Raw genomic sequence first — 13,665 nt, 5'->3', positions numbered from 1 at the left:
GTTAGAACTGCATTAGGAAATAAACATGTGAAATATGTAGCTCGTCCTGAATCGCGTGCCCGGGTGGATGGCTGGTTGTGCCTGTGTGCTGTACAGTGACACTGCAGGATTATACATTCTTCTACACTTTTATAGCCCAATTTAAACAAACAAACAAAAAAAAAGAGTCAATCCAATTGACAGTTGTGGTTTGGGATTCTGTATTATAAAGTGCAGAAACACTCAGTTGTATAAATGTGCCGTCGTATTTTCTAAGTGTTTTTTTATGTAGTTATTTACAGTTTCAATGAATAATCATCCATAAGTAGAAGAAACGCAGTGGTGGTTTGTGAGTAATACTAACAGACACTGTTCAAATGCAATGACACTATGTTGGTATTTAGGAATAGGTAACCGTCCCAACCTCAGATATGTTAAAAAAAAACAATGATGAGCAATGCATTCCCCAAGGGCAGCGCTGCCCCAAACATTCTCCATTTACTACCAGCGCAGAACCACTGGGTGGGACAGTCCTGTAATAACCAAAACATTCAGTATGGTAGCAATCTCAGCTGCTGGCATTTTAGAAATCCTGAATCACTGTGGTACAATAAAGAAACGCTGTCATTCTGCCCTGCCTTGTTGGAGGGCAGTATGCATGATTACTGACACCCCTTTATTTGTTTTCCTCTTATTCTTTGGCGCAGACGGATGCAGAGTCACTTGACCCTGTGTGTGCAGACCCACTCACTCTACAGTGATTGCACTCTGCTTTAGTCTCAACCTGCACTGTTGCTAAACACACTTGAAGCATTCTTCTGCGAGAGAAAAACAGCACACATTTATCCTATTAACAAATGGCAGCGGAGTAGTTTGTGTGTCAAACCAGTTTGTATTTGTCCCCCAATGTCTGCGGAACTCATTTAGCTGCTGGTAATTGGCTCGAGAACAGTCAAAGGGTAGACATGTGGCTTTTTATGTTTCTACATATTGAACAAACAGGATTCAGACGTCGTGTTCAACACTGTCGCTGGTAGTTCTTTAATGATGTACGTTCAGGCCGTGCCCCTTCTTAATCATTTTTCTTTTGTTTTATAGTATTTTACAGCCTCCTGAAGTTTAGGTGTCGTTCACATTCCCTTCAGAGGCAGTCTGACAAACAGTGGAGGTGTTCCCAGGTTTCCGATGGCACGGCAATTGTTAACTTTTGATTTTAAGATGATTAATAAAAGTCCAGTGTGATGATTTCTTTGGTTTGTTTCGTGTTGATTGTATTATTCAGAGCTTAAGCTAAAGGAAAGCTCTCTGCTGATGATTTAAACTCTTCGACGCAGACAGCTCTGTTGCCTGCAGTGAGACTTCCCAGGTTCAAGAAAGGTCAGGTTTTACTTAGCAGGCAAAGCTGAGCGGTAAATCATTGTGCAGTTAGAGGCTTTGGAGCTGGCGCTGAGGAGCCCAGTCTCCCAGTGTGCCTGTCTGTGGAAGCTTAGCTCACTGTCTAGAGCTTTACTGTGCCAGGACATGCAGGGTTAAGAGTTCTGGACGTTCTTTCAAACAGAATAAAAGACGCTTTCCTGAGAATCCCATTGCAGCACTCCAAAGGGCTTTACAAAACAAAGCTTAATAATAATATTAAAAAAAAATAAAAAATCTAAAACACTTTTGTTATTTCAAAACTAGACACACAACATCCGTGCAGTGCATTGAAATGGGCTCAAAGTGTGCTCTGTAGTGTTTGATGTGTCTGTGACTGGGCTGATTGTGTGTGTGTGTGTATTCATCTAACACTTTAAAAACTCGTACAATTCAAGGGTAAGATTTTTAACAAAAAACAAAGTGAAGCAGAATGTATTTTTAAAAGTCCATTCAAACCAGAGGAGACACTGAAGAGGACATGTGGTCAAAACATTTTGTCTTCTTGAAATAAACTTCCTTTCGTTTTACCAGCTGGCCGAATCCTTCTTTTTTTTTTTTTTTTGACTCATTAAAGCCTTATTTAGAGGCAGCTCTGTGAAAAGCAGCCATGGAGACTTGTGTAACACGGATGTTGAATGACAAACAGGGCACCACATTCAGCAGGTGTGCATACAGTGTGCTGTCAAAGACTTGCAGCTTATGCAGGATTAAGCAGGCACTTAGCAAGGAGGAAAGAGGGTATGGAGTCTGAGTATCTGAAGGCTCTCTTATTGGGCAAAGCACCTAATATCTTTAAAGGATCACGCTTTGCACTGGCTAATAGAAGCACTTAAGGTATGCTTAAGATTTGTTAAGAAATGATTTATTTGTATCAGGAATGTCCCAAAGGTTAAAGACAAGACAAAGGAAGCGCCTCTCAAGAATTGAGGTGATTGAAAGTGATAAAGGAATGATCAAACAATACATTTACATCTTATAAATGAGGTGAAAATCTCGCTTTCTTGAGCAAGTCAATGTTTCATTGCCTTACAATGAAAAAAATAAACATGGGCATGTAAATGCATATTAGTATATTAGAGTAGCTTACTGTTCTGGTGTTTTAGTGGAGTTATTGCTAGACCTCTATACAGGTCTGTAGTGTTAAGATTTAAATACAAATGGGCAAAATACATGTGCTGTTGTATTGTATTGCTGCAGTAGTCAGGTTTATTTTAGATAATTAAGTGTAGTATGGATGTTCCTCAGCACTAGCTCTCAATGGCATACTGGCATGCTGGGTTAATAAACACAAGGCTATATCTTAGTAACCACTCGTATGAACTTGTGTAGCCTTGTGATGCGAGTTACTGACTCCTGATTGGCTGAGCTGCTGTTCTATTTTAGGAAGTGCCTTGACGTGCTTGAGCTTGCTGATGGTTTCCATGGTAATATACCAGTAATGTGTTTGTATGTATCGCTTTGGTAGGGAGTGTGTGTGTGTTACTGTTCCTCTTGACTTGAATGCCTTGTATCTCTTTAAATTGTCAGAGTCGGTGTGAAACAGCACAGAAATGAGGTTCACAAGCACGATGTGCACCCTCACCCCTGTTTGGTGAGATGAAACGCTTGTTAAATCTTTACCGCGCAGTGGCGGGTTGTAACACACAGCAACCACTTTGTGGACTGTAGGGGAAGTGACAGAAGCACATTTCTAATGACTGTGTATCGCAGTGTAAACTAGCTCAGTATAGTTACATGTGGACTTGTCTGTTTCTTGCAAGGCAGTGGTATTACTTCTTCAGTCTTCTTTCGTTTTATTGTTATTTGTGGAGAAGCTCTTGTACTTCGCATTATGGGCTTTGCGTGATTAAGTGCTCAAAATGACAAACACGCTTGTCTTGCGCTCCTCGTCTTCTTTCCTAAGCTGAATAATCACCTTCAGGAGGCTCAATCCCTTTTAGCTAGTCTGTCAGTCCCCAATACCCAGATCCCCAATAAGCCGCATTTGTCAAACTAAACACTTGATCTGTTTTGGGGGCATCAGCTGGAGGCGAGGTCTAAGAAGCCTGATGAAAGTATCAGTCAGGATTCAAAGAGGACACATGTATTATCTGGGAGATTTGCAGTCGCTTTTCAGAGTTAATCCACAGATCTACCCCCCTCGAATATGTTCCCAAAGCCATTCTGTACATGTACTTACTTCAACTTAAGTGGCAGCGGTGCGTGTTGCCAGCAGTCCTTGCAGCCTCAGCAGCGCGGGTTCAGGGTGCATGCTGAACGAATGCTCGGTGTACCCCAGCAGTGAGCAGGTGCAGGGCAGTGTGTTTCATGCTGGTGTCACCGCAGTGGTGAACCAGTTTGAACCCTTTACTTTGGGGTTCATTCAGGTGCTGCAGCTTCCTCTGCCTGAACTCTGATAAGGGCAGAGGAATGATGGTGTGAGACATTATCTGGATTTTTTTATTAGCTGAATAAAAGGGTTACTGCTACTTTACATCCTACATGTGCTGCCAACTCTGGTGTAAGAACTATATAGGACCTGACAAATGAACCAAGAGTGCGTCTCGCCAAAATGAATTGACCTTTCAGAAAGTATTTAACAGATTTGGGAGCTTCTGTACCCCAGGTGAAGTGTGCAGTAGCTTTTATTTAACTAGCTTAGCGGCCAGCGTAATATTAAAACAAAGTTGTTTGCTGTCTTTCCTCTAGGAGACAGTGATTTCTACATTGTTAAATACAGCAGCTTACAGATAAGAAGCATGCTGCTTCCAAGTAGAAGGGATGTGATCTGTTGCTCAGCAGTTATATCACAGAAAGATGTGGGTTAAACTTGAACTGTTCATGAGTTTTAAACAATGAAGCACATTTCCAAAGCTTTTTACTCAACATAAAATGCAGAATAAACAACCTAATTTACTCAAACTGGATTAAAATCTGACCTATTATCTGTTTACAAAAAGCTGCTGGGTGTCGCAGCTACACAGTGTGGACAGCAGGGGGCACCATGCTCTAATTCTTATATAGGCGAACACACCACAGGCAACAGCCAACAATGGAGTTCAAAGTGCGTGAACGACACATAGTTTGATTTTAACTTCACTTGAACTTGAATTCTTGAAAGGTAAACAAGCAAAAGATTAATAGAGTTCATAGTGCAGAATGTGCACTGTTCTGATAGCGCACTCCACTGTTCTGATAGCGCATTCCACTCCATGGTTTTGAATGCAGAATCTGTTACAGTACATGGAATATGGGATGTTCTGAAAGACTTCATACTTTAATTAAGAATCCAGCCGTGTTGAAGATAGGCTGTGTGGATGTGAATGTGAGGAATGAGCACCAGAGCTGGGCTGGTGGAGAGGAAGAGAGCCCTGTCAATGCAATCCCTGCAGAGCTGCAGATTGGAGGCTGAGTCACTGAACTGATTAAGAGCCTGTCCCAGGGAGAGAAGCTGCAGATTGGAGGCTGAGTCACTGACCTGATTAAGAGCCTGTCCCAGGGAGAGAGGCTGCAGATTGGAGGCTGAGTCACTGACCTGATTAAGAGCCTGTCCCAGGGAGAGAGGCTGCAGATTGGAGGCCGAGTCACTGACCTGATTAAGAGCCTGTCCCAGGGAGAGATGCTGCTGGAAGCCAGGCTGTGAGTGGGTTGTTCATTCAGCTCAATGTGTGACAGTTACAAAACAGATAATAAATCACTTGTGTGTGTACTGTTGATTTGTTTTATTCATCTGAACTCTGATGTTTATTTTTGAGTTTTATTCTTATTTATAGAAATGCTAAAAGAAACGTATAGAAATTCAATGTCAAGTTTTTCCTGGCACTACAGTGTGCCTCAGTGACTGAAGAGAGCACAGTGATAGATTCATGCTCTCACTTAACGGAAGGCATTGGGAGTCTATGGGAGGGTGCTGTGTGTCCAGTCTGTGCAATGGGAGTCTATGGGAGGGCGCTGTGTGTCCAGTCTGTGCCATGGGAGTCTATGGGAGGGTGCTGTGTGTCCAGTCTGTGCAATGGGAGTCTATGGGAGGGCGCTGTGTGTCCAGTCTGTCTGGGGGTCAGCATGTTACTCTAGTTATCTGAACGCCGGTACAGTCACTTACATGCCGGGCAGCACGTTTTGCTCATGTGGATCAAATCAGAAATCTCCACTAATTGATTCTTTACTAGACTCCACAACAGCGTAATGGAGCCCCCATTAAATCCCCAAGTATTTAAAGCTGGTTTGAGTGTTTCTGAGAGAGGTAGCCTGTACCACTGAGATAGCTTTTACAAGACGGGCGCATTAACTGCATTGCTGTGAAGCGCTCTGCGTCCTGGCCCCCCTTAGCCTGGGATTTCAACAGAGACAATAGGAAATGGTGTGAAGTGGGTAGCATGGAACTTGCGATAAGCCGAGAGAGATCTATCAAAATGAATTCCAGATGACTCGGCCTGGCTGTTTGCAGGACGGATACCGTGTCTAAAGAGCATTTGCGAGGTTTAAACCAGCCTGGCTTTTAATGGAGATGGATTGGTTTTTATGTGGAAAAAGTTAAATGGCATACATTTTTATGTCGTTTTTTTTTTTTGAGCTGCTGATGTTATAAATAAATAAATTACGATGAGAATGAACTTTTTGTTCCTGTTGAACTGGGGAAAAAATGCTTTTAGTTTGTGGAGGTGGCGATGCCTTGTGCAGGTTAGTTGCAGTTCAAAGCCCTTGTCACGGTAGCGCATGCTGAAGGCTATTCATGAAGGCCGTGCCTGGCAGTTAATACCCACTGCAGAGGGGACTACTGCTGTTACAAACCCTCACTGCAGAGGGGACTACTGCTGTTACAAACCCTCACTGCAGAGGGGACTACTGCTGTTACAAACCCACACTGCAGAGGGGACTACTGCTGTTACAAACCCTCACTGCAGAGGGGACTACTGCTGTTACAAACCCACACTGCAGAGGGGACTACTGCTGTTACAAACCCTCACTGCAGAGGGGACTACTGCTGTTACAAACCCACACTGCAGAGGGGACTACTGCTGTTACAAACCCTCACTGCAGAGGGGACTACTGCTGTTACAAACCCACACTGCAGAGGGGACTACTGCTGTTACAAACCCTCACTGCAGAGGGGACTACTGCTGTTACAAACCCACACTGCAGAGGGGACTACTGCTGTTACAAACCCACACTGCAGAGGGGACTACTGCTGTTACAAACCCACACTGCAGAGGGGACTACTGCTGTTACAAACCCACACTGCAGAGGGGGCTACTGCTGTTACAAACCCACACTGCAGAGGGGACTACTGCTGTTACAAACCCTCACTGCAGAGGGGACTACTGCTGTTACAAACCCTCACTGCAGAGGGGACTACTGCTGTTACAAACCCACACTGCAGAGGGGACTACTGCTGTTACAAACCCTCACTGCAGAGGGGACTACTGCTGTTACAAACCCACACTGCAGAGGGGACTACTGCTGTTACAAACCCTCACTGCAGAGGGGACTACTGCTGTTACAAACCCTCACTGCAGAGGGGACTACTGCTGTTACAAACCCACACTGCAGAGGGGACTACTGCTGTTACAAACCCACACTGCAGAGGGGACTACTGCTGTTACAAACCCTCACTGCAGAGGGGACTACTGCTGTTACAAACCCACACTGCAGAGGGGACTACTGCTGTTACAAACCCTCACTGCAGAGGGGACTACTGCTGTTACAAACCCACACTGCAGAGGGGACTACTGCTGTTACAAACCCTCACTGCAGAGGGGACTACTGCTGTTACAAACCCACACTGCAGAGGGGACTACTGCTGTTACAAACCCTCACTGCAGAGGGGACTACTGCTGTTACAAACCCACACTGCAGAGGGGACTACTGCTGTTACAAACCCTCACTGCAGAGGGGACTACTGCTGTTACAAACCCACACTGCAGAGGGGACTACTGCTGTTACAAACCCACACTGCAGAGGGGACTACTGCTGTTACAAACCCACACTGCAGAGGGGGCTACTGCTGTTACAAACCCTCACTGCAGAGGGGACTACTGCTGTTACAAACCCTCACTGCAGAGGGGACTACTGCTGTTACAAACCCACACTGCAGAGGGGACTACTGCTGTTACAAACCCACACTGCAGAGGGGACTACTGCTGTTACAAACCCACACTGCAGAGGGGGCTACTGCTGTTACAAACCCTCACTGCAGAGGGGACTACTGCTGTTACAAACCCTCACTGCAGAGGGGACTACTGCTGTTACAAACCCACACTGCAGAGGGGACTACTGCTGTTACAAACCCACACTGCAGAGGGGACTACTGCTGTTACAAACCCTCACTGCAGAGGGGGCTACTGCTGTTACAAACCCACACTGCAGAGGGGACTACTGCTGTTACAAACCCTCACTGCAGAGGGGACTACTGCTGTTACAAACCCACACTGCAGAGGGGACTACTGCTGTTACAAACCCTCACTGCAGAGGGGACTACTGCTGTTACAAACCCTCACTGCAGAGGGGACTACTGCTGTTACAAACCCACACTGCAGAGGGGACTACTGCTGTTACAAACCCTCACTGCAGAGGGGACTACTGCTGTTACAAACCCTCACTGCAGAGGGGACTACTGCTGTTACAAACCCACACTGCAGAGGGGACTACTGCTGTTACAAACCCACACTGCAGAGGGGACTACTGCTGTTACAAACCCACACTGCAGAGGGGGCTACTGCTGTTACAAACCCACACTGCAGAGGGGGCTACTGCTGTTACAAACCCACACTGCAGAGGGGACTACTGCTGTTACAAACCCACACTGCAGAGGGGACTACTGCTGTTACAAACCCACACTGCAGAGGGGACTACTGCTGTTACAAACCCTCACTGCAGAGGGGACTACTGCTGTTACAAACCCTCACTGCAGAGGGGGCTACTGCTGTTACAAACCCTCACTGCAGAGGGGGCTACTGCTGTTACAAACCCACACTGCAGAGGGGACTACTGCTGTTACAAACCCACACTGCAGAGGGGGCTACTGCTGTTACAAACCCACACTGCAGAGGGGACTACTGCTGTTACAAACCCTCACTGCAGAGGGGACTACTGCTGTTACAAACCCACACTGCAGAGGGGGCTACTGCTGTTACAAACCCTCACTGCAGAGGGGACTACTGCTGTTACAAACCCACACTGCAGAGGGGACTACTGCTGTTACAAACCCACACTGCAGAGGGGACTACTGCTGCTACAAACCCACACTGCAGAGGGGACTACTGCTGTTACAAACCCACACTGCAGAGGGGGCTACTGCTGTTACAAACCCACACTGCAGAGGGGACTACTGCTGTTACAAACCCACACTGCAGAGGGGACTACTGCTGTTACAATCCCTCACTGCAGAGGGGACTACTGCTGTTACAAACCCACACTGCAGAGGGGACTACTGCTGTTACAAACCCACACTGCAGAGGGGACTACTGCTGTTACAAACCCTCACTGCAGAGGGGACTACTGCTGTTACAAACCCTCACTGCAGAGGGGACTACTGCTGTTACAAACCCTCACTGCAGAGGGGACTACTGCTGTTACAAACCCACACTGCAGAGGGGACTACTGCTGTTACAAACCCTCACTGCAGAGGGGACTACTGCTGTTACAAACCCTCACTGCAGAGGGGACTACTGCTGTTACAAACCCTCACTGCAGAGGGGACTACTGCTGTTACAAACCCTCACTGCAGAGGGGACTACTGCTGTTACAAACCCACACTGCAGAGGGGACTACTGCTGTTACAAACCCACACTGCAGAGGGGACTACTGCTGTTACAAACCCACACTGCAGAGGGGACTACTGCTGTTACAAACCCTCACTGCAGAGGGGGCTACTGCTGTTACAAACCCTCACTGCAGAGGGGACTACTGCTCTTACAAACCCACACTGCAGAGGGGACTACTGCTGTTACAAACCCTCACTGCAGAGGGGACTACTGCTGTTACAAACCCTCACTGCAGAGGGGACTACTGCTCTTACAAACCCACACTGCAGAGGGGACTACTGCTGTTACAAACCCTCACTGCAGAGGGGACTACTGCTGTTACAAACCCACACTGCAGAGGGGACTACTGCTGTTACAAACCCACACTGCAGAGGGGGCTACTGCTGTTACAAACCCTCACTGCAGAGGGGGCTACTGCTGTTACAAACCCACACTGCAGAGGGGACTACTGCTGTTACAAACCCACACTGCAGAGGGGGCTACTGCTGTTACAAACCCTCACTGCAGAGGGGGCTACTGCTGTTACAAACCCACACTGCAGAGGGGACTACTGCTGTTACAAACCCACACTGCAGAGGGGGCTACTGCTGTTACAAACCCACACTGCAGAGGGGACTACTGCTGTTACAAACCCTCACTGCAGAGGGGACTACTGCTGTTACAAACCCTCACTGCAGAGGGGACTACTGCTGTTACAAACCCTCACTGCAGAGGGGACTACTGCTGTTACAAACCCACACTGCAGAGGGGACTACTGCTGTTACAAACCCACACTGCAGAGGGGACTACTGCTGTTACAAACCCACACTGCAGAGGGGACTACTGCTGTTACAAACCCTCACTGCAGAGGGGACTACTGCTGTTACAAACCCACACTGCAGAGGGGACTACTGCTGTTACAAACCCACAATGCAGAGGGGGCTACTGCTGTTACAAACCCTCACTGCAGAGGGGACTACTGCTGTTACAAACCCACACTGCAGAGGGGACTACTGCTGTTACAAACCCTCACTGCAGAGGGGACTACTGCTGTTACAAACCCACACTGCAGAGGGGACTACTGCTGTTACAAACCCACACTGCAGAGGGGACTACTGCTGTTACAAACCCTCACTGCAGAGGGGACTACTGCTGTTACAAACCCACACTGCAGAGGGGACTACTGCTGTTACAAACTCTCACTGCAGAGGGGACTACTGCTGTTACAAACCCTCACTGCAGAGGGGACTACTGCTGTTACAAACCCACACTGCAGAGGGGACTACTGCTGTTACAAACCCTCACTGCAGAGGGGACTACTGCTGTTACAAACCCTCACTGCAGAGGGGACTACTGCTGTTACAAACCCACACTGCAGAGGGGACTACTGCTGTTACAAACCCACACTGCAGAGGGGACTACTGCTGTTACAAACCCACACTGCAGAGGGGGCTACTGCTGTTACAAACCCACACTGCAGAGGGGGCTACTGCTGTTACAAACCCACACTGCAGAGGGGACTACTGCTGTTACAAACCCACACTGCAGAGGGGACTACTGCTGTTACAAACCCACACTGCAGAGGGGACTACTGCTGTTACAAACCCACACTGCAGAGGGGACTACTGCTGTTACAAACCCACACTGCAGAGGGGGCTACTGCTGTTACAAACCCACACTGCAGAGGGGGCTACTGCTGTTACAAACCCTCACTGCAGAGGGGACTACTGCTGTTACAAACCCACACTGCAGAGGGGACTACTGCTGTTACAAACCCACACTGCAGAGGGGACTACTGCTGTTACAAACCCTCACTGCAGAGGGGACTACTGCTGTTACAAACCCTCACTGCAGAGGGGGCTACTGCTGTTACAAACCCTCACTGCAGAGGGGGCTACTGCTGTTACAAACCCACACTGCAGAGGGGACTACTGCTGTTACAAACCCACACTGCAGAGGGGGCTACTGCTGTTACAAACCCACACTGCAGAGGGGACTACTGCTGTTACAAACCCTCACTGCAGAGGGGGCTACTGCTGTTACAAACCCTCACTGCAGAGGGGACTACTGCTGTTACAAACCCACACTGCAGAGGGGACTACTGCTGTTACAAACCCACACTGCAGAGGGGACTACTGCTGCTACAAACCCACAATGCAGAGGGGACTACTGCTGTTACAAACCCACACTGCAGAGGGGGCTACTGCTGTTACAAACCCACACTGCAGAGGGGACTACTGCTGTTACAAACCCACACTGCAGAGGGGACTACTGCTGTTACAATCCCTCACTGCAGAGGGGACTACTGCTGTTACAAACCCACACTGCAGAGGGGACTACTGCTGTTACAAACCCACACTGCAGAGGGGACTACTGCTGTTACAAACCCACACTGCAGAGGGGGCTACTGCTGTTACAAACCCACACTGCAGAGGGGACTACTGCTGTTACAAACCCTCACTGCAGACTGCAGAGGGGGCTACTGCTGTTACAAACCCACACTGCAGAGGGGACTACTGCTGTTACAAACCCTCACTGCAGAGGGGACTACTGCTGTTACAAACCCACACTGCAGAGGGGGCTACTGCTGTTACAAACCCTCACTGCAGAGGGGACTACTGCTGTTACAAACCCTCACTGCAGAGGGGACTACTGCTGTTACAAACCCACACTGCAGAGGGGACTACTGCTGTTACAAACCCTCACTGCAGAGGGGACTACTGCTGTTACAAACCCTCACTGCAGAGGGGACTACTGCTGTTACAAACCCACACTGCAGAGGGGGCTACTGCTGTTACAAACCCACACTGCAGAGGGGACTACTGCTGTTACAAACCAAAGCAAATCTTTATTTTTTATTCAGATATTTTTGTATGAAATTCGAAGCTGCTTATTGGTTACAGACAGCTAAATTCAAAAGCTGATTGGCTGTTGATCTGAGATACTAATCATGTTTTTCTTTTGCTTGCTCTGCAGATTTGGTTGATCCCGTCAGCTGTTCAGTTCTGCTCCAGCGTTGGCGTCCCTTGTAAACAAACCAGCCTTTAGAGAAGGATAGGAGCTGAACGCACATTCAGTATGGGGCAAATCCCTGCAACTGTTCACGCTGGTGTTAATGCTGGATTGGAAATATAACCCAGTTGAGGGGTTCAGGGCTACAATTAAACAGTGCACACGTACTTCAAGAAAATCTATTTTAACAGCCATTGTAATTAAATGTAAAAGGAATGCATTAAGGGCTTGTATCAAAGCTCTCAGCTTCAAGCAAAAATGAGTTTGACATGCATCTAAACAGTGGCAAGCTGTAAAGAAACACAACAGAAATGGGAGGGTGAAGTACCGTAAGCATGTTGAAAACACGGAATACTGTATGTTTTACAACAAAGATGTAATACCAGCGTATTAAACTTCTGTATTAACACAAATATTCCTTTTCTTTGTGACTGGGAAGCCTATATATGAAATATTGTCAGTGTGGTTTACGGCTGAAAGCCAGTGACCATGTAGAATCTGAGAACGCCTTGCAGAATTTCTTGGCTGCGCATTTGTTTGGTAGGGATTTCACAGTACAAGTGTATCAGAAGAGATGGATGGTAATCGGATCGCTTGAAGCAAGCACTGGTCTTTTAGACAAACCCTAAACATTTTCTTGTGTCTGTGTTTGCTTATTGCATTAACATTTCCAGAAGCAAATCCCTTCAGGCTTGTTTCTTGTGTACATTATCCCCCTGCAATGCATCTGTCATGCAACCCGGGGAGATATTTCAAGAATATAACCAGCCATGGATCTAAATGCCAGAACTCTAGTAATCCTGTATCTGACCCTCCCATTTAAATCCAATATTAAAATATCTGAAGGTGGTCGGAACGTTGAGCAGAGCCCCGGTGTTGTTTTTCATTGATTTTGTTTATTTTGAGAAATAGGTTTTGAAGGAATCAGATGAAATAAAGACCAGTTTTGATACACAGTGAGCGCTGTAACGCGAGGAGATAGAAAATGACACGACTTCTTCATTTTCCTACGTGCTCTCTGCCACTGGAGTGGAAATAACTGATCTACTGCCTGAAATGCAGATTCATTATGCAGTTACACCCATTCCTTATTGAGTAGTTTTAATATTGCATGCTTGATTTCCACCACATTCAAAGCGCTCCCAGCTCTCTCTGTCAGAGTACATGTGTATGAAGTGTAAGGTAATGACTTCCACACGTCTGAGATTAGGCAACTTGAACAGGCTTCCAAAGTAACTGGGAAATACTGGGCTTAATTAGAGCGTCTTGAAAATGTCAAGGGCTAGGAGCTCTAATGTGACAGAAAGGGACAAAAGAAATGAAGCTTTGAAGAATCGCAAAGGGGAAAAAATGAATGACTTCTACATGCTTGTTCCATCACGACTGCCATCTGATTCTAGAATGAAAACGCTTCTGCAGATTAGTTTGTTTGTTGGACGGTATTTTACACTTTGGTTATTTGTCGGTCTAACCGTTTAAAGTTTTTCAGACTTTGTTTAAAAACCCAGACAATGAGAATATCCTTCTCCACTGACAG

The 13,665-nt window shown here is 46.9% G+C and overlaps 1 protein-coding gene across 1 annotated transcript in view; it reads left to right on the top strand.

Moving 5' to 3' along the window:
* Positions 1 to 12,997, top strand: part of LOC117963269 (uncharacterized) — a 38,410-nt gene extending 25,413 nt beyond the window's left edge. Inside the window, exon 7 of the mRNA XM_059001208.1 lies at positions 12,093 to 12,997. Within this exon, the coding sequence (XP_058857191.1) occupies positions 12,093 to 12,164 (72 nt within the window). The 3' untranslated portion in view covers positions 12,165 to 12,997. The remainder of the gene's footprint in view (positions 1 to 12,092) is intronic.
* Positions 12,998 to 13,665: the final 668 nt, after the last annotated feature.

Source organism: Acipenser ruthenus, chromosome 26 (genome assembly GCF_902713425.1).
Source record: "Acipenser ruthenus chromosome 26, fAciRut3.2 maternal haplotype, whole genome shotgun sequence".
NCBI classification, from domain to species: Eukaryota; Metazoa; Chordata; class Actinopteri; order Acipenseriformes; family Acipenseridae; genus Acipenser; species Acipenser ruthenus.
This window is presented reverse-complemented; position numbering and strand designations above follow the sequence as displayed.